Below are 24,364 nucleotides of genomic sequence, written 5' to 3'. Positions count from 1 at the left end.
TTCTATGACATATCACACATATTGCAACTTCAATGATTATTTACATGAAATACTTACAAAATAATGAGATAGGCTATGTTTTGCTCTAGTAGCAGCAACAAAATCCCAATACATTTTCATGCAAGAATTCTGATTTACTTTTATCATTGCATACAGCACAAACAGATCATTGATTAGTTCTCAGTAGTGGCTGGCCATTTAGATTTTTTATTTAACCTTTATTGAACTAGGCAAGTCAGTTAAGAACAAATTCTTATTTACAATGCCGGCCTACCCATAACCTGGACGACGCTGGGCCAATTGTGCGCCGCCCAATCATGGCCGTTGTGATACAGCCTGGAATCAAACCAGGGTCTGTAGTAACACCTCTAGCACTGAGAGGCAGTGCCTTAGACCGCTGCGCCACTCGGGAGCCAATATTTGTACTTCGAGAGTATCTATAAGCTATATAGTTTGAATTGATGTTTGTTTATTGTAATGAATAAGAACATTTACTTATCAAACTAACGATTAATAAGCAAATTGTGGAGCAATTGGAATCTATTTCAAACAGGATATGTGAAGCCAGCTGTGTCTTGGGTCCTCACTTTCAAAACAAATGAAATGGCTGCCCGCATAAGATGGAGTCTTCAACGGTTGATTCAGTCACGAAATACATCACATTTTAGGTTTGAGCTTCTACTAATACAACATTCCTACTTGTGTATATCAACGTAATGAAGGTATTTCTGTGAATTCAGCACGAGTGGCTGCCAATTTCCGTTAGGAATCTATGCTTGACCTAGCTAGTTAGCCAAGCTAACTGCGATATCGTTGTCAAACTTAATCGCCATCATGTTGCGCAGCCGATATTTCCCAAGTTGTGTATATATATTAAAGTATAGTCTACAATCACGGTGGGCCATGAAGTAACGCATTTAACTCTGTTTGCCTGGCTATTGTTCCGTTAGCTTGTTAAACCTGTTATCAACTCGATTGCTTAAAGTTTGAAGTAGTTAGCTAACTTTCTGAGAACCTAGCTAACGTTAGCTAGCTAAAACCTTTCTCAGTTACCAGTTTTGCAGTCTGGTCATTGCGGCATAGCCAAGCCTAATCAGTGACATTAGAAAACTATAGGTAGCTAGCTAGCTAACGTTAGGTGTTTTATCGTTTTTTCTTTGCATGTTGACAAGGTCGTAAATTCATGACGCTTCAAGGCCATCCCGAAGTGACAGGTTTGTAAGGACAAACCTGAGATTAATTCAACTGAGTGGGTTTATCTCCCACCATCTAACTACATGACCTGACATGTACTGTCTGTTATAGGTTTCCAATCAAGACGAGAAACCAGTTCCACACACAATGCATTGGTCCGAACTACAGAAAAGTTCAACTTCTGCATCTGACTGGACCCACACAGTTCATAGGTGAGAAACTGGCCTTTACATAATTCTTTTTTTCTACATAAGAACCATTTAACAACCACATTCAAAGAATACAATTGTCATGTTTTTCCTGTAGTATATTCAGAGTAGGCCTATAAGCTTACTAGTGGAACAATATGCTCGAAGGATGACCATACCATTATGTTTCAGTGCGACACTTGTCCATTCAGACACAGGACACGCCAAACCCACGGAGCTTGAAGTTCATCCCTGGTAAGCCTGTGTTGGGGGTGGGGACCCTGGATTTCCCCTCTCCAAGCTCTGCAGAGTGCTCCTCCTTAGCCAGGTTAGTACTGTTGGATAACGGGAATTGTATTTTTTTTTATGAGCTATTGAAATATGATAGTAGCAAGAGTCTAAACAATGAGCTGTAAACATGACGAAACCAGACATTGTGAAAACTTTTCAGAGCTTGTGAGAACCAGTGACGCTTGTACACTGAGCAAGAGGACAAGTACATTAGTGTCTAGTTTGAGAAAGACGCTTCACAAGTCCTCAACTGGCAGCTTCATTAAATAGTACCAGCAAAACACCAGTCTCAACGTCAACAGTGAAGAGGCGACTCCAGGATGCTCAAACTAGACACTCCAATGTACTTTTCCTCTTGTTCAGTTGTGCACCTGGGCCTCCCACTTCTCTTTCTATTCTGGTTAGTGCCAGTTTGCGCTGTTCTGTGAAGGAAGTAGTACACAGCGTTGTACGAGATATTCAGTTTCTTGGCAATTTCTCGCATGGAATAGCCTTAATTTCTCAGAACAAGAATAGACTGATGAGTTTCAGAAGAAAGTTCTTTGTTTCTGGCCATTTTGAGCCTGTAATCGAACCCACAAATGCTGATGTTCCAGATACTCAACTAGTCTAAAGAAGACCAGTTTTATTGCATCTTTAAATCAGCACAACGGTTTTCAGCTGTGCTAACATAATTGTAAAAGGGTTTTTTAATGATCAATTAGCCTTTTAAAATGATCAACTTGGATTAGCTAACACAATGTGCCATTGGAACACAGGAGTGATGGTTGCTGATAATGAGCCTTTGTACGCCTATGTTAAAAATCAGCCATTTCCAGCTACAATAGTCATTTACAACATTAACAATGTCTACACTGTGTAATTCTGATCAATTTGATGTTATTTTAATGGAAAAAAGGTTTGCTTTTTGGACATTTCTAAGTTACCCCAAACCTTTGAATGGTAGTGTGTGTGTATATCTATATATCGAATTGAAATTCAATTTTACATTTCCCAGTTAATGTAATTAATGCACTTCGTATAAGAAATCTAAATTCTCCAGGATTTGTTTTAAATCATTTCGACTTGTATTCCTACATGTCCAGTATAACTAGGCTGTCTGAACAGTGACATGGTCAGCCTGAAAGCCCAAGGGAATTTCATTTGAATAGGAATTTGAGGAATTGTTGCGAATTGAATTGTGAATTTAAAAAATCTAATTTACCTAACATTGGAATTGAATTATCTCTGAATTCAAAGACTGACCGGGAATTTGAATGGAAATAAATTGAATTTACAAGGGAGAGGGAATAAAATGAAATTTGAGAAATTAACCCCATTTCTGAATGTATTTCTTAGTTGAATTGGTTTACTGTACTGATTAGCCTAAGTTAGGTGCGTGCCTCAAGTCAAAATAAATAAGTGCAATGAGCATCTCCACTTTGTTCTGTTCTGAGCACACCATGTGGATTATAGATCATAGATATTACTGTACATACTAACATCATGAAATGTTTTTACCATGGACCACTCTTGGTTGCACAGGGATCTGTTTGGAATCGAAGGAGTGAAAAGTGTGTTCTATGGTCCTGACTTCATCACAGTGACCAAGGTAGATAATAAATAAACCTCATCTACCTTCCTTTTCCTTTTACCATCCCTATCAATTTACTCTGGGATATGGTGTGCCATTATAAGACCATAATAAATGAATGTATCATGTCACAAATAAAAGTTTAACTTTATGATTCAATACATGGGCTGTCCCAATTCTCCACCCTTCTCCCGAAGTGTGCATTTGCACACTCCTTGTTGTGGATTTAAAAGCATAGGATTAGTATAAGCATTGGCAGGAGGGAGTTTTCACTATTGCTAAATCCATGCAAGAAAGTGTGCAAGGGTACATTTTGAGAGAGGGGTGGTGAATCTGGGCCCAGCCATGTTCATTTACCAGACCTTTGCATGTTTTGTGTTGCCCTTGCCAGGCAGATGATGATGTGGAGTGGACGGACATCAAGCACCATGCCATGGATGCTATCACTAAGTTCTTTGACAGTGGAGACCCCATAACCACTGGGGTGACCCACCATGAGAGCAGTGAGTATGACAGGAACAAAACTCTTCTTCATTTGAGTGTGGAGTGCTACACTGGTCAGCTTTTTGGAGTCGCACCCGCTCCGGACACATCAATTCCAAGTCCCACCCAATATCTGACATCAGGACAGATTTTCTCTCCGCCACCAGCATAGAATTGTTCCGAAAGCCGATCCGTGACTCGCCAAAAAATAATAATACAGTGCCTTCAGGAAGTATTCAGACCCGTTGACTTTTTCCACATTTTGTTACGTTAGACTTATTCTAAAATGTATTACATCGTTTTTTCCCTCATCAATCTACACACAATACCCAATAATGACAAAGCAAAAACAAGTTTTTAGAAATGTTTTCAAATGTATAAAATAAAAAGGAAATATCACATTTACATCAGTATTCAGTATTCAGACCCTTTACTCAGTACTTTGTTGAAGCACCTTTGGCAGCGATTACAGCACTGAGTCTTCTTGGGTATGACGCTACAAGCTTGGCATACCTGTATTTTGGGAGTTTCTCCCATTCTTCTCTGCAGATCCGCTCAATCTGTCAGGTTGGATGGGGAGCATTGCTGCACAGCAATTTCCAGGTCTCTCCAGATATGTTCGATCGGGTTCAAGTCCGGGCTCTGGCTTGGCCACTGAAGGGCATTCAGAGACTTGTCCTGAAGCCACTCCTGTGTTGTCTTGGCTGTGTGCTTAGGGTCGTTCTCCTGTTGGAAGGTGAACCTTCGCTCCAGTTTGAGGTCTTGAGCTGGTTTTCATCAAGGATTTCTCTGTACTTTGCCTCAATCCTGACTAGTCTCCCAGTCCCTGCCGCTGAAAAACATCCCCACAGCAAGATGCTGCCACCACCATGCTTCACCGTAGGGATGGTTCCAGGTTTCCTCCAGACGTGACACTTTGCATTCAGGCCAAAGAGTTCAGTCTTGGTTTCATCAGGCCAGAGACTCTTGTTTCTCACGGTCAGAGTCTTTAGGTTCCTTTTGGCAAACTCCAAGTGGGCTGTCATGTGCCTTTTACTGAGGAGTGGCTTCTGTCTGGCCACTCTACCATAAAGGCCTGATTGGTGGAGTGCTGCAGAGATGGTTGTCCTTCTGGAATTTTCTCCCATCTACAGAGGAATTCTAGAGCTCTGTCAGAGTGACCATCGGGTTCTTGGTCACCTACCTGACCAAGGCCCTTCTCCCGATTGCTTAATTTGGCTGGGCGGCCTGCTCTAGGAAGAGTCTTAGTGGTTCCAAACTTCTTCCATTTAATAATGATGGAGGCCACTGTGTTCTTAGGGACCCTCAATGCTGCCGACATTTTTGGTACACTTCCCCAGATCTGTCTTGTAGCTCTACGGACAATTCCTTTGACCTCATAACTTGGTTTTTTGCTCTGACAAGCACTGTCAGCTGGGACCTTGTATAGACAGGTGTGTGCCTTTCCAAATCATGTCCAATCAATTACACTTACCACAGGTGGACTCCAATCAAGTTGTAGAAACATCTCAAGGATGATCAATGGAAACAGGATGCACCTGAGCTCCATTTCGAGTCTCATAGCAAAGTGTTTGAATACTTATGTAAATAAGGTATTCCTAAAAACTTGTTTTTGCTTTGTCATATGAGGTGTTGTGTGTAGATTGTTTAAATAATCCAATAGTTTAATTGAAACTTAAACAATTCCCAGAATTGAATAGGCTATAGGCTGCAAAAATAGCTTACGTCTATTAATAGGTAGGCTATTGGCTACTCAAACTTTTAAAAGCTGCGCTGGATTAAACTTGATATGGCCTGCGTTTGGTCTAAACAGATGCCTGAATGAATGTAATGATTAACAGAATTATCGTAAACAAATGCCTGCTTGCACTTTTGTAGACTGTGTCCATCTACCGTGTTGCCCTCCTTGTCCACAATGACTACAAAATCCTTCCAAATTGGATTTGACTCTCGCAGCACCTGATTCCACGATGGTGTATTTTATCATCATAAACCTTCTTATTATTTCTACTGTTAGGTTTGCCATTTTCACATGAGCTACGAGTCAGGGAAAATTAACTTGACAACGTATTGTCGTGTGGCAGAAGGGAATATAAACTCTGCACGTGGACAAATTATGTTTCAACACCACACAAATAGGCTACTAATGGGGATAGTTCCCTGTTAGTAGTGGGGAGAGTTCCCTGTTAAAAAGAGCTCCCTAATGGGGAGAGTTCCCTGTTAAAAAGATAGTATCTTGATTTCAAAAGTTTCCGACCGCAATATAATTGAGCCGACCCGTGGGTTGATAGAATGTTTTCATTCCACCTGCCAACTGATTTTTTTGCATGTTTGTTTCTTGGAATTATGAACTTTTCAACATGCTGTTCCTGTCTTAGGTCACTCTGAAGATGATGATGAAATTGTTTCAATGATAAAGGAGCTTCTAGATACACGGATCAGGTAAAATCCCCACATACTATTAGTATGATCAGTCTGTCACTCATTATGTTTTGCTGTAGATACATGGATCAGGTAAAATCCCCACATACTATTAGTTTGATCAATCTGTCACTCTCATGATGTTTTGCTGTAGATACACGGATCAGGTAAACTCCCCACATACTATTAGTATGACCAGTCTGTCACTAATGATGTTTTGCTGTAGATACATGGATCAGGTAAAATCCCCACATACTATTAGTATGATCAATCTGTCACTCATGATGTTTTGCTGTAGATACATGGATCAGGTAAAATCCCCACATACTATTAGTATGATCAATCTGTCACTCATGATGTTTTGCTGTAGATACATGGATCAGGTAAAATCCCCACATACTATTAGTTTGATCAATCTGTCACTCTCATGATGTTTTGCTGTAGATACATGGGTCAGGTAAAAATCACCACATACTATTAGTATGATGAATGTGTTTTACTGACAATATTTAGTTAATCTAGTACAGTGTTTTCAAACTTCGGTCGTCCAGTACCCCCAACAGCAGACATTTTTGTTGTAGCCCCTGACACTCAGCTGATTCAACTCACTGAGGGGATTCTATTAATCTGGCCCGGGTAGGCGTGTTTTGCACCGGGTGACCGGGTAGGCGTGTTTTGCACCGGGTGACCGGGTAGGCGTGTTTTGCACCGGGTGACTGGGTAGGCGTGTTTTGCACCGGGTGACCGGGTAGGCGTGTTTTGCACCGGGTGACTGGGTAGGCGTGTTTTGCACCGGGTGACTGGGTAGGCGTGTTTTGCACCGGGTGACTGGGTAGGCGTGTTTTGCACCGGGTGACTGGGTAGGCGTGTTTTGCACCGGGTGACTGGGTAGGCGTGTTTTGCACCGGGTGACTGGGTAGGCGTGTTTTGCACCGGGTGACTGGGTAGGCGTGTTTGTACCGGGCGACCCGGGTAGGCGTGTTTAGCACCGGGCGACCGGGTAGGTGTGTTTTGCACCGTGTGACTGGGTAGGCGTGTTTGTACCGGGCGACCCGGGTAGGCGTGTTTAGCACCGGGTGACTGGGTAGGCGTGTTTGTACCGGGCGACCGGGTAGGCGTGTTTTGCACCGGGTGACTGGGTAGGCGTGTTTTGCACCGGGTGACTGGGTAGGCGTGTTTGTACCGGGCGACCCGGGTAGGCGTGTTTGTACCGGGCGACCCGGGTAGGCGTGTTTTGCACCGGGTGAAAGTTGATTGCATTTATTTTGGAACCGGGCTGCCTCCCAGCTTGAGCCAGGTGCAGCGTTCAAAGCCCTCGGCGAAGTCGGCTCAAAACAAAAGTTACAGTGCATTCGGAAAGTATTCAGACCCCTTGACGTTTTCCACATGTTGTTACGTTAGTCTTACAAATTAATTGAATTTGTTTTAGAATAAGGCTGTAACATAACAAAATGTGGAAAAGTCAAGGGGTCTGAATACTTTCCGAATGCACTGTGAGTAATTAAGCGTGTTGAGTAATGCAAAAGTGATTGCTTTTGATAAAAACTCTGTCTTCCCAATGAAAACTAGAAAATTCAAACATATATACATATTAAAGAGATGTATGTTTCTGGACGATGCACCATGCTGCCTTGTTGACAACATGACCGAGCGGTGCAGATTACTGTTCCATTTGAGCAGGGGGCCCTTCCCTCACCTCTTCCTCACACCATGGGCCATAGACCGGTGCCCTGCGGCTCAGTAAAATCAAACCCGCCAGTTCAGGGCCTGATGATTAGTTGACAAGTAGAATCCAGTGTGCTTGTCCAGGGCTACAACAAAAATGTGTACTGAAGGACTGGAGTTGGAGAACGCTGATCTGGTACAATATGACCCTTTTGTGGAATCTGAGCCCTTGAGGCATCCTAGGAATGTTTTGTTCACAGTCTTGATAAAGATGTTTTGGCTCAGAAGCTTTTCAGTGCCCAAACAATCTGCCAGATTGCATTTTGCTTGAAGTTGTTCCACAAACAAATAGAAGTGATGTTGATATGAAATATAGACTACAATAATGTTATTGTCAAGGATTTCTCCTATCCCCTCCCCTCTTAAACTCCTCATATTCCTCTCCATTCTTCTGTCCCTCCTAGTTTTTAATAACAATTGTAATAATACCTGTTATGTTGTTGAATGACAAACTAACCTGATAAGCCCTCCCGTCACACACAGGCCCACGGTGATGGAGGATGGCGGTGATGTCATCTTTAAGGGCTTTGAGAACGGCACGGTGAAGCTGAAGCTGGTTGGCTCATGCACCGGCTGCCCCAGCTCTAGTGTCACCCTGAAGAATGGCATCCAGAACATGCTGCAGTTCTACATCCCTGAGGTGGATGACGTGGAACAGGTGAGAGGGTGAATACAAAGAGGGAGGGACAAGGGAGTAGGAGAAGATGAGGAGAGAGAAACGCACAGAGGCAGAAATGGGATGGAGTGAGGAGTAGGGAGAAGGAGTTGGAGGGGAATGGAGAGAGAGTGAGAGGAGTAGGGAGAAGGAGTTGGAGGGGAATGGAGAGAGAGGAGTAGGAGTTAGAGGGGAATGGAGAGAGTACTAAATCATGAAGTTGGAACAGCATCTGCTTTGTGATGTCAAATCAAAGTGTATTGGTCACGTACACAGATTAGCAGATGTTATATCGGGTGCAGCAAAATTCTTATATTACTAACTCCTAACAATGTAGTAAAATGTCAAACAAGTACAAAAATTTAAAAAAAATTTAAAAAAAGAAATCAAGTAATGTCATAAGAATCCAATGAACAACCCAAATAACACTAACAGTAATCCAAATGCAAAATGTACGTATATACACCGGATTAATTTATACAATATATACTACGAATATGTACAGCAGTAGAGTGAGCTATGTCAAGACTCCAGTATATAAATAAATATGCAGTGTGTATAAAGAGTGTCAATTATAGCTGTTCTTTTGTTTGGTTTCTGTAGGTGGAAGATGAAGTGGATCATGTGAATGCAAAGGTTTTCACCGAATTGGAACGCAAGTTAGGAGACATATAAAACGTCTGTCAGCCCCCATGCCTATAGATAAACAGCCTATTTTATAGATGCCTTGCAAACCAGGTAGATACTGCTTCCGCTACTTTAGTGCAATGTTCATGTTTTCAAATAATATTCAGCATTGCCCTTTCAAAATACCAACTGTAGTGTGCTGCAGGCTGTTGTTTTTGTCTTTCATTTACTCAAATACTGTATATTACTGTTACAATGAAGAAAGGCCACACACTGACACATTTATACTGTTTGTCTCTTCCATTGTAAAGGCCCAAAACTCTGAAGACGACAGTTATGTTATATATTTGATGTTTATTTCTCTGCAGGTTGATTTACAAATTTACCTCATATGTTAAAAAAAAAAAAAAAAAAAAAATCTGATGAAAGGACATTCTGTGATGGTTTATATCTATCCCTAGGCCAAGCATGACCAATTTGTTTATATGAAATGATCACAAGATATTGCACAGTTAAAAATGACAAAATGATTTAGCTGTATATGTTTGTTTGTGAATGCATTGTTCAGGAGTCTACACATTTAACACATTTACATTTATGGCATGGGCACATTTATATTTAATCTCTCGTGGAGAGACTACGTAAACAAATGGTATCCTAGATATGTCAACGGGATGCGTGACATAACAAGCAGCATTAGTTCCGTTGCTTGCGGTTTTCTTCACTGGTTATTTAGACACATCACGATTTCATAGGTGTTGGCATCTTTCGAATTTCGGAAAAAGAGAGGGGACATTCGGCCCATTTTGACTTGCCCGTAAATTGCAAAGAGAGAGAGAGTGGAGCTCTTCGTTCCGACTCTCATTCTGTATCTTCTCCTAATACGTATTGACCCAGAACTTAATCGAGCATCTGACCAATTCCACAATACTTTAGTTCTGGGTTAATCAAGATTAATTTATATTCATCATATAGATTGCAGTACATCTACTCTTAAAGAAAGCTTTATGTGAAATACTGTGATAAATGTTGTGCAATGATTCAAGTTCTTTGAATGGATACTATCACCCATTCACTTGTATATGCATTGCAATTGTAACAGTTCCAACTGCAGTCTCATATTGCCGATAGAGAAGTCCGAATCATACTAGTATCACAAAGGAAAATGTAATGGTTATGTTGTCCCATTCGTGGAATCATCTCGTTATATTATTATATTGCTCTTGTTTTCAAAAACCAACACTTGTGGGAATACCCTATTGATATAGCTTTGCTGTCTTTATTGAGTTGATGTTGGAAACAATCCGATTTATCAAATAAAATTTGATTGATCACATTAACATATTTAGCAGATGTTATTGCAGGTGTAGCAAAATGCTTTCATTCCTAGATCCAACAGTGCAGTAGTATCTAACAATTCACGACAGTACACACGACTCCAAAAGTAAAATAATGGAGTTAAGAAATATATCAATATTAGGATGAGCAATGTCGGCGTGGCATTGACTAAAATAAAGTATATACATATGAATTGAGTAAAGCAGTATGTTAACATTATTAAAGTGACTAGTGTTCCATCATTAAAGTGACCAGTGACTCTATGTATATAGGGCAGCAGCCTCTTAGGTGCAGGGTTGAGTAACCGGGTGGTAGCTGGCTAGGGATGGACACACGACTAGTGATGAACACAGGCAATGTATATTATGCTATATTTTCCATATATTATTTTTCACGGTATATTATCACACACTATCTTTAATATTTTCTCTAAGTTGCAGCAGTGATATTTCAAGCTTTTCATGGTTCATGTTTAGCCACAGGTCTATGATGAACCTTGTTACCGTGACCGTAAATGACCCCTACACCTGAACATATGACCAGAGAGGAAGAAGCGAAGCGAAAGAGTCCACTCCGGTCAGTAATTCCACGTGGGAATAATGATAAGCAGACCTCATGGCTTCCCGCCTTTGGGACAACGACTCACATTTTTAGGGGGGAGACAAGAACATCTCATCATTATATACAGTTTCTCTGATATTTATTAAAAAGCACCCGTATGTAATACGCGTGCGCGCCACTGACTCACGCATGCGTGGTGACAGTCTTGGATCTATCGCCGCCGGTGCATTCACAAAGCAGGAAAGTGGTAAAGCAGTGAGGACAATTCGTTTCTGTAACGTTAATCTATTTCAAACTTTACAGGTACAGTTCTGATGGTTTTGGTACTGCAGAATGCAATTGTTGGCGCAAAATTTGAATCTCCATCAGCCTTGCTGTTTGCTACCATTCAGACAGCATTATGTGTGTTTTGCCTTAGGCCTCAAGCTAGCGACGTTTGTCAACGTTGCTTTGAAAACAAAACGCACGAGTCATCATTATAGCTAGCTAAGTTAGCTATTTATCTCCGTTAACAAGCCAACAACATGTTAGCTAGCCTGTAGCTATTTATAGCTAAAGGCTAACCAGGTAGCTAATATCGGCAAATGCATTAGCTAGCTAACGTCGTTGTTTTGAAAACAAAACCCATGCGTAGTCAGTATAGTTAACTGACATTAGTTATCTAGTTAGCAAGTTGGGTACCTAGCTAAATATATCTCCGTTAGCAAGTGAACCCAGCCAAAGTAAGCATGTTAGCTAGCCTATAGCTATTTATTAACTGCTAACCAGGTAACGTTTGTTAATATCGGCAAGTATCTAGCAAATGCATTAACATAGCTAGCTTAGCAACAAGTACGTTTACTCAACTCTACAGGGATCTAACCTCGCTAGTAACCCAATAAATAGTACGCCAAATTAATGAATGTGAATTTTAATTATAATGCTTCTAGTAATTGTTTTAAAATTCATATGAATTTGGCGTACTATTTATGGGGCAAACTTAGTTAGGGTTAGTTAACCAACTAACAGTAGCTAGCGACAGTTACCAACAGCTATTATAACGTTTTGCTTGCTACGAATTGCTCGTTTGTCCATTCCGTTGCTTGTCCCACTACTATCCCGCTGAGTAGAGGCAGCTGTCAAGAGGCCTAACGTTGTTGTCGTTGGCTACGTGGTTATGTGTCGCTAGTTAAGTATTTTATTAGCTGCAAGTAAATCTGTAACAATCTTCTCCTGGTATAGTTTGTTTTTGTTGCTAGCTGTCAATGTTTGTGTTCAAAGCAAAGGTACATGTCAAATGAAGAATCCTTATATAAACAGGCCCATTTCCTGTTGTATTGACAGGATTTAAACTTAAATTGGTTCAGTCAAAACACCTAAGCTCGAGCCTTGACTCATGGCACAGTTTGGGGGACAGAAGAACCCTCCGTGGGCGGCTCAGTTTGCTGCCACAGTGGTGTCCCAGCCCGGCCACTCAGGACAGTCCCTGGACCTCAATAGCATACACTGTGAGTTTGACACCTTGCTGAATACTATACTCTGTGCTCATTGGTGGGATAAAATTAAAGTGGGGTTGAGGGTGTAGTGCTTGAAGGAAACTGCATCTCAGACTTGGATCTGTTTGGCAAAGTTTGTGATGGAGGAGATTCAGTGGTCAACTGGACATTCAACGATGTTAAAAGTACTCTCGTTTCTCGTTCAACCCGTCTTTCTATCACTCCATTCCTCTCGCTTGCCCTACCTCCTCACTCCATCCTCTTTCTGAATTATTCTATTCCCGCACCCCACTCTCTCCTGCAGCTCTAGGTGTGCAGCAGCCATCTCTCTTGGGTGCGTCTCCCTCTATGTACTCCCAGCAGTCAGCCCTGGCTGCAGCCTCCCTCAACTCCCAGTCGGCTGCCGCTAACTACCAGTTGTCCCAGCAGACTTCAGCTCTGCAGCAGCAAGCCGCAGCCGCCGCCGCTGCAGCACTGCAACAGGTGAACTACACTAGGATCAGCAGGGCAGTGTTAAGTTAGGCACAACGTAGCTAAACATTCTCAAACAGAATATGATAACATTTGTTGTTATTGAATAAGCTCAGGTAGTAACTATGGTTTCGTGCCAAGTGAACACAACCCAAGAGTCCCCAAAATGGTGGGGAGATACCCCATTTGTTGGTCACAGCTAATTTCACTAAAACTTTTTTGATTTTGTTTACTGAAGAAACATTCTCAATGATCAACATAATTTGGGTCAGACAAACAGGTTTGGGAAACAGAGTTACAGAGCTTGGTGAGCTGGCCAATATAAAGCAAAGCAATGCGACACAAACAACAACAGTTACACATGGAATAAACAAACGTACAGTCAATAACACAATAGAAAAAGTCTATATACATGCTATGGGTGGGTGCTGCTATGGTGACCAGTGAGCTGAGATAAGGCGGTGCTTTACCTAGCAAAGACTTATAGATGACCTGGAGCCAGTGGGTTTGGTGACGAATATGTAGCGAGGGCCAGCCAACGAGAGCATACAGGTCGCAGTGGTGGGTAGTATATGGGGCTTTGGTGACAAAACGGATGGCACTGTGATAGACTGCATCCAATTTGCTGATTAGAGTGTTGGAGGCTATTTTGTAAATGACATCGTCGAAGTCAAGGATCGGTGGGATAGTCAGTTTTACAAGGGTATGTTTGGCAGCATGAGTGAAGGGTGCTTTGTTGCGAAATAGGAAGCCGATTCTAGATTTAATTTTGGATTGGAGATGCTTAATGTGAGTCTGGAAGGAGAGTTTACAGTCTAACCAGACACCTAGGTATTTGTAGTTGTCCACATATTGTAAGTCAGAACCACTGGACGGGCGGGCAGGTGCGGGCAGCGATCGGTTGAAGAGCATGCATTTAGTTTGACTAGCGTTTAAGAGCAGTTGGAGGCCACGGAAGGAGAGTTGTATGGCATTCAAGCTCGTCTGAGGGTTTGTTAACACAGTGTCCAGAGAAGGGCCAGAAATAAACAGAATGATGTCGTCTACGTAGAGGTGGATCAGAGAATCACCAGCAGCAAGAGCGACATAGCTTCTGTTTGGGCACAGGCCTGGATAGTAAGACAGAACTCTGCAGGCTATCTCTGCAGTAGATTGCAACTCCGCCCTCTTTGGCAGTTCTATCTTGTCGGAAAATGTTATAGTTAAGGATGGAAATTTCAGGGGTTTTGGTGGTCTTCCTAAGCCAGGATTCAGACACGGCTAGGACATCTGGGTTGACAGTGTACTAAAGCAGTGAATAAAACAAACTTAGGGAGGAGGCTTCTAATCTTAACATGCATGAAACCAAGGCTTTTACGGTTACAGAAGTTAACAAATGAGAGCGCCTGGGGAATGGGAGTGGAGCTAGGCACTGCAGGGCCTGGATTAACCTCTACATCACCAGACGAGGAGTAGGATGAGGGTTCGGCTAAAGGCTATAAGAACTGATCGTCTAGTACTTTCGGGACAGAGTAAAAGGAGCAGGTTTCTGGGCGTGGTAGAATAGATTCAAGGCATAATGTACAGACAAAGGTAAGGTAGGATGTGAATACAGTGCCGGTAAACCTAGTCATTGAGTGATGATGAGAGAAATATTGTATCTAGAGACATCATTTAAACCAGGTGAGGTCACCGCATGTGTGGGAGGTGGGACATAAGGGTTAGCTAAGGCATACTGAGCAGGGCTGGAGGCTCTACAGTGAAATAAGACACTAATCACTAACCAAAACAGCAATGGACAAGGCATATTGACATTAGGGAGAGGCATTCATAGCCAAGTGATCATAAGGTCCAGTGAGTAGCTAGGCGGGCTGGAGACACGGTGATTCAGACAGCTAGTGAGCCGGTGCTAGCAGAAGGGCCTTACGCGGACGTTGTGACGGAAGAAGTCTGTTGTAGCCCCCTCGTGCGATTACATCGGCAGACCAGTCGTGATGGATCAGCAGGGGTCCGTGTAGTAAAAGGGTCCAGGCCAATTGGCAAAATAGGTTAGTAGCCCAAGAAATTGGCTGATGGACCTCTTCAGCTAACAGTCTGGTATGCTCTAGACAGCTAGCAGGCCGCGGCTAACAGATGGGCATTCAGGGGACGTCGCAACGGAGGAGCCTGTTGAAAAAAACCTCGGGTGGATTACGTCGGTAGTCCAGTCATAATGGGTCGGCGGGGCTCCGTATCGGCAATAAAAGGGGTCCAGGCCAATTGGCAAAATCGGTATTGTAGCCCTTGGGACTGGCTGATGGACCTCTTCAGCTCCAGGCTAATTGGTGCTTGCTTCGGGACAGAGACGTTAGCAAGGAGTAAAGGTTCAGAGCTTGCGGTAGGAATCCGGAGATATGGAAAGAAAGAAGTCAGATATGTTCTGGGTGGAATCGCGCTGAGTAGACTGGCAGGAGTTGTCAGCACTAAAGGTTAGCTGATGTCCGCTAGCAGTGGCTAGCTGACTACTAGCTAGTAGCTAGTTAGCTGGCTAGCTTCTGTTAGGGGTTCCGGTTCTAAAGTAAAGAAAATAGCAGATCCATACCACATTGGGTGAGGCGGGTTGATGTTAAGAAAAATATAAAAAAATATTTGCGAGGAAAAAAGATATGAATATATATACACGGGACACGACAAGACAAAGACGCCTGACTGCTACACCATCTTGGAAACACATATAGTTGAGCATGGAGTCACTTAACTGTTCAGTAAATAGTCTTCCCTTCAAATTGACATCACTCATATTAACCGCAACAGAACTCAACGGCCATTTCCTGAAATTTAATTCAAAGAAAAAGCTGACACATTTAGACTAGCTAGTGTGTTTGTCGGCGTGTCACATCGGAGTCGTACCTTTAGCTCTTGAGTCTGTCTATCCAGACAGAGCATCAACATTTTACATGTACATTTTAGTCATTTAGCAGATGCTCTTATCCAGAGCGACTTACGGGAGCAATTAGGGTTAAGTGCTTTGCTCAAGGGCACAGACAGATTTTTCACCTAGTCGACAGTAGAATTCAAACCAGCGACCTTTCGGTTGCTGGCCCAACGCTCTTAACTGCTAGGCTGCCTGCCGCCCCTGTCATTTAACTTTTTCTCTGTCTCGTCTCTCCTATTGTTTCAGTCTCAAATGAACTCAGCCCTGCAGCAGTATCAGCAGCAGCAGCAGCAGCAACAACAGCAGCAGCAGCAACAGCAGCAACAACCTCCTCCACAGCAGCCTCCTCCTCAACAGCTCTATAATGTACCCCATCAGGTGAGACATGGCCAATACACCAAATTAAATACTGTTGCTTGGATTGTAAATGAATTAGAGCTTGTCAGCAAAACTGTCAGTGTCAGAACTTTAAGAACACTGAATGTTCTAACCCAGAGCAGCCAGTTCATATCACGTCACTCAATGGGTTTCACTTAAGTAAAATAAATTTGCCTCACTTTTTGTAAATCTGATTTGTTATAGGCTGGAGCACAGTTTTTCTTCTTATTCTCTTTGACTTCGTCCAATGTAGTATTTGTTTTATATATTTTTATAGGTGCAATTTATTGATGTGCAACTCTGAATCACCAACTTATCTTGAAAAAGACCTTGCTAATGCTGGTCGCTTGATATGTATCAATCAAAAAATGTATTGTTTACTCAATGAAATACTTTTGGTCATGTAGTGTATGTGGACACCTGCTCGTCGAACATCTCATTACAAAATCATGGGCAATAATATGGAGTTGCTCCCCCTTTGCTGCTATAACAGCCTCCACTCTTCTGGGAAGGCTTTCTACTAGGTGTTGGAACATTGCTGCGGGGCCTTGCACAGATGTTGGGCGATTAGGCCAGGCTTGCAGTCAGCGTTACAATTCATCCCAAAGGTGTTCGATGGGGTGGAGGTCAGAGCTCTGCAGGCCAGTCAAGTTCTTCCACACCAATCTCGACAAACCATTTCTGTATGGACCTCGCTTTGTGCACGGGGGCATTGTCATGCTGAAACAGGAAAGTGCCAGCCCCAAACTTTTGCCACAAAGTTAGAAGCACAGAATTGTCTAGAATGTCAATGTATGCTGTAGCGTTAAGATTTCCCTTCACTGGAACTAAGGAGCCTAGTCCGAACCATGAAAAACAGCCCCAGACCATTATTCCTCCTCAACCAAACTTTACAGTTGGCACTATGCATTGGGGCAGGTAGCGTTCTCCTGGCATCTGATGAAGCGTGATTCATCACTCCAGAGAACGTGTTTCCGTTGCTCCAGAGTCCAATGGTGGCTAGCTTTACACCACTCCAGCCAACGCTTGGCATTGCGCATGGTGATCTTAGGCTTGTGTGTGGCTACTCGGCCATGGAAACCCATTTCATGATGCTCCCGACAAACAGTTATTGTGCGAACGTTGTTTCCAGAGGCAGTTTGGAACTTGGTAGTGAGTGTTGCAACCGAGGACAGACCCTTTTTACCTGGCCGTCCCGTTAGCTTGTGTGGCCTACCACTTTGAAGCTGAGCCGTTGTTGCTCCTAGACGTTTCCACTTCACAATAACAGCACTTACAGTTAACCGGGGTAGCTCTAGCAGGGCAGATATTTGACTAACTGACTTTTTGGAAAGGTGGCATCTTATGACGATGCCACGTTTAAAGTCAGTGAGCTCTTCAGTAAGGCCATTTTACTGCCAATGTTTGTCTATGGAGATTGCATGGCTGTGTGGTCGATTTTATACGCCTGTCAGCTGCGGGTGTGGCTGAAATAGCCAAATCCACTAATTTGTGCACATACTTTGGAATATATAGTGTACTTATTGCAATTTCTGTGTGTGTGTACCCCATCTCTTCAGCAACAACATACAGACTTATACGGGGTAAATTATTGATGTGCAGCTCTGAATCGCATTGATTTAAGAACGGTCATACTCATGTAGGGCTGGTCGACAAACAGTAAAAAAAGATATACCGGTATTCTTATTTTTTATAAATGTAATCTTTATTTAACTGGGTAAGTCAGTTAAGAACAAATTATTATTTACAATGACGGCCTACCCCGGCCAAACCTAGACAACGTTGGGCCAATTGTGCGCAGCCCTATGGAGCTCCCAATCACGGCCGGATGTGATACAGCCCTGATTTGAACCAGGGACTGTAGTGACGCCTCTTGCACTGAGATGTCTTAGACTGCTGTGCCAATTCATTCACGGACCTTTTTGGATTTTTACTTTACATAATCACTTTCTTTTTGTTGTTAATCTGTTTTAAGCACCAGTAAGAAACTTCTGACAGCTGAGAACTGCTGTCTAACTTGCTAGCATAACAAGTCAACAACTTCGGCAGGGCAACCGTGCCAAATATACCCTCGGAAATTGTTCGACTACCTCTAGTGGTGAAAGTAACAGCTGAAGCTGATAATACAGTCTAACACGGAACCCAAACCGGCTGCGCGCGTGCGCCATCGTGCATACATTTATTTTGCCTCCCCACACCAAACGCGATCACGACACGCAGGTTAAAATATCAAAACAAACTCTGAACCAATTACATTAATTTGGGGACAGGTCAAAAAGCATTAAACATGTATGGCAATTTAGCTGGTTAGCTTGCACTTGCTAGCTAATTTGTCCTATTTAGCTAGCTTGCTATTGCTAGCTAATTTGTCCTGGGATATAAACATTGAGTTGTTATTTTACCTGAAATGCACAAGGTCCTCTACTCCTCAAATTAATCTACACATAAAACGGTCAACCGAATCGTTTCTAGTCATCTCTCCTTCCAGGCTTTTTCATCTTTGAACTTATATGGTGATTGGCATCTAAACTTTCATAGTATTACTACGACGACTGGCAACACAGTTCGTCTTTCAGTCACCCACGTGGGTATAACCAATGAGGAAATGGCACGTGGGTACCTGCTTCTATAAACCAATGAGGAGATGGGAGAGGCAGGACTTGCAGCGCGATCCGCGTCAGAAATGGAAAGGACTTCTATTTTAGCCCATGGCAACGCAGCGTTGCGAGCGGTGTTGTCAGGGTATAAGAGGAGAGTGAGAATAATTTAAGGATTAAAAAAAACGAAATATAGGCATGCTAAGACAAAATAAATGTGGGACAGTGTGTAAATGAAAACAAGTTAGTGCAAGAAAATAAGAAATGTCTGAAAATGCTGGAGTAGATCAAATGTTCTATGCAAATAGAAACCGTTGATTGTGTACCAGAGTTTGAGGCTACAAAATATCATTTATATTCCTATGCAATGTTCTACAAGTAGGACTACTTCACTGTCAACTTCGTCTTATTATTTTTGGTATAATTATTTTTACCAAAACAATATTGAAATTTGAAAGCAACAGAAGTGGAGCTGCTCCGACTAGCCAAAATCCCTTGGTTGTCCCCTGAGCCCTCCCACACCCCCATCTTAATCTCCATCCCTGGCCAACTGCTTCCTTGGCTTAACCTACTCAAACCTATTAACCTGATGTAAGTTGGAGTAAAAAACAGAAAAACAAAACAATAACCTGCAAAATAAGACATATAGACAGACGTACAATACATTCAACAGGTACTGGTATGGACAGCTAGAAAGGACAGGACAGGACTGGACAGTTACAGGACAACCTATAAAAAACAAATTGGTTGCATTTTGGTTAAACAGTATAAAGCAATCAGAATGGAGCAAATATCATTAAATCCACTTAGAATTAAGAAACATCAACTATGTCAAATACCATCAGTATCAAAAATTAGAAAAATATAGTGACGTTATATTTTGGCCATATCGCCCAACCCTACCTGTAGGCACTTGCAGTTTACTACAGGTGAGATAAATTTACCAGTAGACCTAAACGAGAATTTCTTGCCAAATTAATTAATGGTCCTGTGCAGTTAAAGTGTTACTTATTTTAGAAGAAATTGTGAATGGTGCCAATATTTTGTCTCGCATCTGTTTATTTTACCTTTGTCAGGTCTTTATTATTCATAATGCATATTTATAACTTTTATTATTCAGAAACATCAAATACAGTCAAAAATAAGAAATTCAATGATATGATATTGTGTCCATATCACCCAGCCCTATACTCATATGTATCAATCAACTGTACTGTTTACTCAATGAAGTACTTATTGCAATTTCTACGTGTTTGTGTACCCCGTCTCTTCAGCAACATCAACAACATACAGACTCATACGGGGTAAATTGATGTTTGCAACTCACACAGACAACTCTGAATCGCCTTGATTTGAGAAAGGCCATAATCATTATGTGTATCAATCAACACTGTACTGTTGACTCATTGAAAGACTTGTTTGTGTACCCCGTCTCTTCAGCAACATCAACAACATACAGACTCATACGGGGTAAATTGATGTTTGCAACTCACACAGACAACTCTGAATCGCCTTGATTTGAGAAAGGCCATAATCATTATGTGTATCAATCAACACGGTACTGTTGACTCATTGAAAGACTTGTTTGTGTACCCTATCTCTTTAGCAACATCAACAACACACAGACTTATACGGGGTAAGCAGCAGCAGTTCACAGCCGCAGCACAGTCAAATCAAAATGCCCTTTATGCTTGGTGCTAGGGTGGGGAATGTACTCTGTTCTACAGACACTGTCAGTATTAACTTCTCTTAACCTCTGTCTTTCTCTCTTCTTTCCTCTTTCTCGCGCTCCTCTCCTTTGCCTCTGTCTCGCCCTCTCTCTCCTGTCCCTCTGTCTCGCCCTCTCTCTCCTGTCCCTCTCTCCTTCTCTCCTGTTTCTCTCTCCCTCTCTCCTGTTTCTCTCTCCCTGTCCCTCTCCACAGCTCCCCCAGCCCCAGCAAGCGCTGATTTCACAGGTAGGATAATTAGGAACAAGCTAGTCTCTGGTACATTTATTGCACCTTTTAGCTAAAGTAATGCCACTGAAGTAAGCTTGTCTTGAGGATAATTATTTAGTCCAACATAATAGGTCTAAGAAGATGCCATTTTGTCATGAAAATTCCAAGAGCTCTCTTGTTAAACATAGGTGGTGATTTTGAAATAATGCGGTACAATACAATCCAAAGCTATTGGGGAAAGAATTGTGACAACATCCTAACGCCACCTTCTCTCCTTGCCTCCTTTTCTAACGCCTCCGCTGATGTTGAAAGAACTGGAGTGGTGAAAACAAATTCCCGGTAGGCATCCCCGCCTTTACTTTACCTATGCAAGTTTCAGTTTTTGACCTTCATAGCATACAGCCAAATACAATGGGACGTGTATGGCCACAATAATAATTAACACCTCTGGTAAATGAGAAGAACCGCTATGGGACATTTGATTAGAATAAATCCCAAATAACATGATCAACTACATATAGACACTTCCAGCAGTTCCATTGTTAGACACATATGTTTTGAATTTAGTGGGCTTGATTAGGGTTGCAAAATTCTGGTTACTTACCCAAAATTCCAGTTTTACGAGAAATCCTGTCTGGAAGATTCCAGCTTTTCTGCTTAATCTCTCCTGATTCCACAAATCTTCCAACCAGGGTATCTGGAAAACCTTGATAATGTTGGAAAGTTAGAAGAGTTTTGCAATCCTAGGCGTGATACAATCTACACATTTAGGACTAATAGGCAGCGGTCCAAACACCCTATCCCCTCAGCCCTCAAATTAAGTGGACAATTCTGATGACGTATCATGACGTCTGATGAGTATACACTTGCAGGGCGAGGGGCGAGGGGCGAGGGAGGAAGGAATTATTTTTAAATGGACCACTCTTGGCCGGAAATTCGTCACTCTTTGATCCCGCAATGATTGTGTTTTCCGACACCGGTAGCTTGTGGGTGCTTTATATGCGCTACAGTCAATTATGATTGCATGTCTACTTATATTAAATATATAATTATTAATTTACGCCTACTGTATGACATCTAGCTAATTAATTAGCTAACGTCAGTCTGCCTAGCTGGAACTTCTGAAGAATGGAAATGTTTTATTTCTACAATTTCCAAAAGATAACCAAACAAAAACATATTTACTTTTTACGAGACGTGTTTGTGCCGTTGTGTGCATTAGTAGCACAATTTCTAACTTATTTACATTAGTTTTGACTTCTCCTTCGATGTTGTTTTGAAATTTTCGCCGACTTTTCTTAGCGGATGTACAATCGTCGTGATTTGAATTATGGGGGGTTTCAGGCCCCGGCATGAACATAATTGTACACTCGTAAAGCTAAAAAAGAGGGCTGAGGGGCTTACGTTACAAACTTCCCTTGCTTGGCTAATCATTTGGACCACCTTCCAAGATGGCGACGGGGATTCCCCCAAGGGCATACGGCGAGGGTAAGTAGACGAGGGTGTGTCTTAAGTGTTTGGACCGCAGCCATAGAGAAAATAGGATTAGGGTGAAGTTGATTCTGACCTATAACTTTCCTCCTCCCTAGCCCCCTGTGGCTCTCCCCACCAGCCTCTCTCTGTCCAACCCCCAGCAGACAGCCCAGATCACCGTGTCATATCCCACGCCTCGCTCTAGCCACCAGCAGCAGAGCCAGCAGCAGAGCCAGCAGCAAAGCCAGCCCCAGAAGCAGCGCGTCTTCACCGGCGTGGTCAACAAGCTGCATGACACCTTTGGCTTTGTGGACGAGGACGTCTTCTTCCAGCTCAGGTAAGTGTCCAGTCTCTGCCTCTAGCCCAAGTCCTCTCAGATCTCCACAAGTCCATAGGGTCTAGAAGTCCATCTAGGATTGGGCCACAGAAAATTTAGCTTGATGTTTCACATCAAGTGTTTCATTAATTGTACCAGTTGTCTTTTTTTTTCGGTGGGTTTTCTATATTTTGCTGGTTGCATCCCTAATTTGTGTACCATTATTCAAAGCAGAAATGTCTTGTTTCAAGCCTCCATATGTTGCAGTTTCTAAAGCATTTCCAAGTGGGTGAATAATGGGTATTGTCTCCACAGTGCGGTGAAGGGGAAGACCCCCCAGGTGGGCGACAGGGTCCTAGTGGAGGCTGTGTATAACCCCAACATGCCCTTCAAATGGAATGCCCAGCGCATTCAGACCTTACCTCAGCTGGCCAACCAATCGGTGAGCCTCGCCTAGCCTCCACAGCCACCTGGGTCACATTCAGTAGACTTGAAGTGAAACTGAAAACTTTTGTCATATCACTGAACGTGATGCTGGTGGCCCTTAGCCAGTGACATCTTACACCTCAATTTGAGTGCTTCCAGGGTTTGGTTCCAATTTGATCATTAGCTCTCTCAGGGATGCAAACTTGTCACTTTTTGGCGATATTCACTGTTTTTTTATTTCAAAATGGGTAATCCACGTAAATCGCGACGATCCGAAGAAAATAGAATGTGGGTGGGGATTGTATGTTTCTCATATTGAAATCATTGACTAAGCACAGAATGCTTCCCTACACTTCCTACAATGAGAATATCAGATATTCTTTCTCTCCGTCCGCATCCATCAGTTTTAATATGTATTTTAGCCATAAGGACAATCTGTAGTATGCAGACATTGATTTAAATACTTCTGTTACATTTAGTTATTGGAGTGGCTCGCAGTGCGAGGGAAGTAGGTACACTATCTTATAATTCCACCTGTAAGAGCACAGTCCAGTCTGACTTCGCTGTCACGCAGCCTCTGACTTCCACCGCCATAAAGGAAGAACGGAGAGCAGTGGCAGTCATGCTTGCACCTTTACATTTACTTTATCTTGGCCAGGTCGCAATTGTAAATGAGAACTTGTTCTCAACTTGCCTACCTGGTTAAATAAATGTGAAATAAAAAATAAAACATGTTTCATGTCAACTTTTTGGGCCCTCGCCAGTTTACATCCCTGTCTGTCTTCCCGTCTGCCCTGGTTGACTCAATCTCTCAAATGTAAATGTAATGTAAGCCTACAGTATAGATGGCGCCATTGCTGTATTCACCCTCTGATCTTAGAGGGGGACCTCAATTTGTGCAGAAGTGAAGTTTGAGAGTGATCAGATTGGAACTCAGCCCTATGGCTGTGTATCTGTTATTAACCACTTTGTTCTCCCCCCTCCTCTCCTAGCTTCAGCAGCAGCCCCAGTCCTTGCCTCCAGTTCCCCCACAGCTAAGCAGCTTCTATGCTGACCCGGGGATGCATCAGCGCTACTCAGACATGCACCCCGTTGGCATGGACAGCAGACAAAATGTAACCCTCGTCCCGCCTCACACACCTCTCTATGGGCCGCCCCCTCCTATTCTCTCTCTTTTCTGTCCTTTCTGATGCCTGTTCTTCTCCATCTTCTTATTTTCTCCTTCTGTTCTCTCTCATCTCTCTCTTCTCTTCCGTCTTCACTCTGAGTATTCATTTGTTGTTTTGGACCAGCATGGCTTCCTGATCTTTTAAAGCGCATATGACATATCGTTGAATAGTAT

The 24,364-nt window shown here is 42.6% G+C and overlaps 2 protein-coding genes across 9 annotated transcripts in view; both read left to right on the top strand.

Moving 5' to 3' along the window:
• The first annotated feature begins 560 nt into the window (after positions 1-560).
• Positions 561-10,497, top strand: LOC129836529 (NFU1 iron-sulfur cluster scaffold homolog, mitochondrial-like). Its single transcript, XM_055902835.1, has 8 exons — positions 561-668; positions 1,306-1,406; positions 1,575-1,710; positions 3,198-3,264; positions 3,638-3,749; positions 6,108-6,171; positions 8,359-8,533; positions 9,134-10,497. Exons 1-8 carry the CDS (start codon positions 604-606, stop codon positions 9,203-9,205), a joined length of 792 nt encoding a protein of 263 aa, XP_055758810.1. The 5' UTR covers positions 561-603; the 3' UTR covers positions 9,206-10,497.
• Positions 10,498-11,134: 637 nt separating this feature from the next.
• Positions 11,135-24,364, top strand: part of LOC129836527 (cell division cycle and apoptosis regulator protein 1-like) — a 37,169-nt gene continuing 23,939 nt past the window's right edge. Inside the window, exons 1-12 of one of the 8 annotated variants that reach the window (XM_055902831.1) lie at positions 11,135-11,359; positions 12,380-12,543; positions 12,836-13,014; positions 16,142-16,273; positions 20,145-20,174; positions 20,311-20,340; positions 20,477-20,506; positions 20,793-20,825; positions 21,120-21,146; positions 22,397-22,617; positions 22,912-23,038; positions 24,015-24,137. In XM_055902831.1, the coding sequence (XP_055758806.1) occupies positions 12,432-12,543; positions 12,836-13,014; positions 16,142-16,273; positions 20,145-20,174; positions 20,311-20,340; positions 20,477-20,506; positions 20,793-20,825; positions 21,120-21,146; positions 22,397-22,617; positions 22,912-23,038; positions 24,015-24,137 (1,044 nt within the window). In that variant the 5' untranslated portion in view covers positions 11,135-11,359; positions 12,380-12,431. The remainder of the gene's footprint in view (positions 11,360-12,379; positions 12,544-12,835; positions 13,015-16,141; positions 16,274-20,144; positions 20,175-20,310; positions 20,341-20,476; positions 20,507-20,792; positions 20,826-21,119; positions 21,147-22,396; positions 22,618-22,911; positions 23,039-24,014; positions 24,138-24,364) is intronic. The other 7 variants (XM_055902827.1, XM_055902829.1, XM_055902828.1 and 4 more) reach the window with 7 other exon arrangements.

The sequence above is a fragment of the Salvelinus fontinalis genome, chromosome 37 (genome assembly GCF_029448725.1).
Source record: "Salvelinus fontinalis isolate EN_2023a chromosome 37, ASM2944872v1, whole genome shotgun sequence".
NCBI classification, from domain to species: Eukaryota; Metazoa; Chordata; class Actinopteri; order Salmoniformes; family Salmonidae; genus Salvelinus; species Salvelinus fontinalis.
Note: the sequence above shows the minus strand (reverse complement) of the source record. Positions and strands in the feature narration are given on the sequence as shown.

What these genes read in the sequence shown, in the direction of transcription:
- LOC129836529 (XM_055902835.1), top strand. Translation starts at nt 604, where the DNA reads ATGGCTGCCCGCATAAGATGGAGTCTTCAACGGTTGATTCAGTCACGA. An exon ending in CTTCTAGATACACGGATCAG is followed by an intron (nt 6,172 to 8,358) that starts GTAAAATCCCCA and finishes CGTCACACACAG; the next exon opens with GCCCACGGTGATGGAGGATG. An exon ending in AGGTGGATGACGTGGAACAG is followed by an intron (nt 8,534 to 9,133) that starts GTGAGAGGGTGA and finishes TGGTTTCTGTAG; the next exon opens with GTGGAAGATGAAGTGGATCA.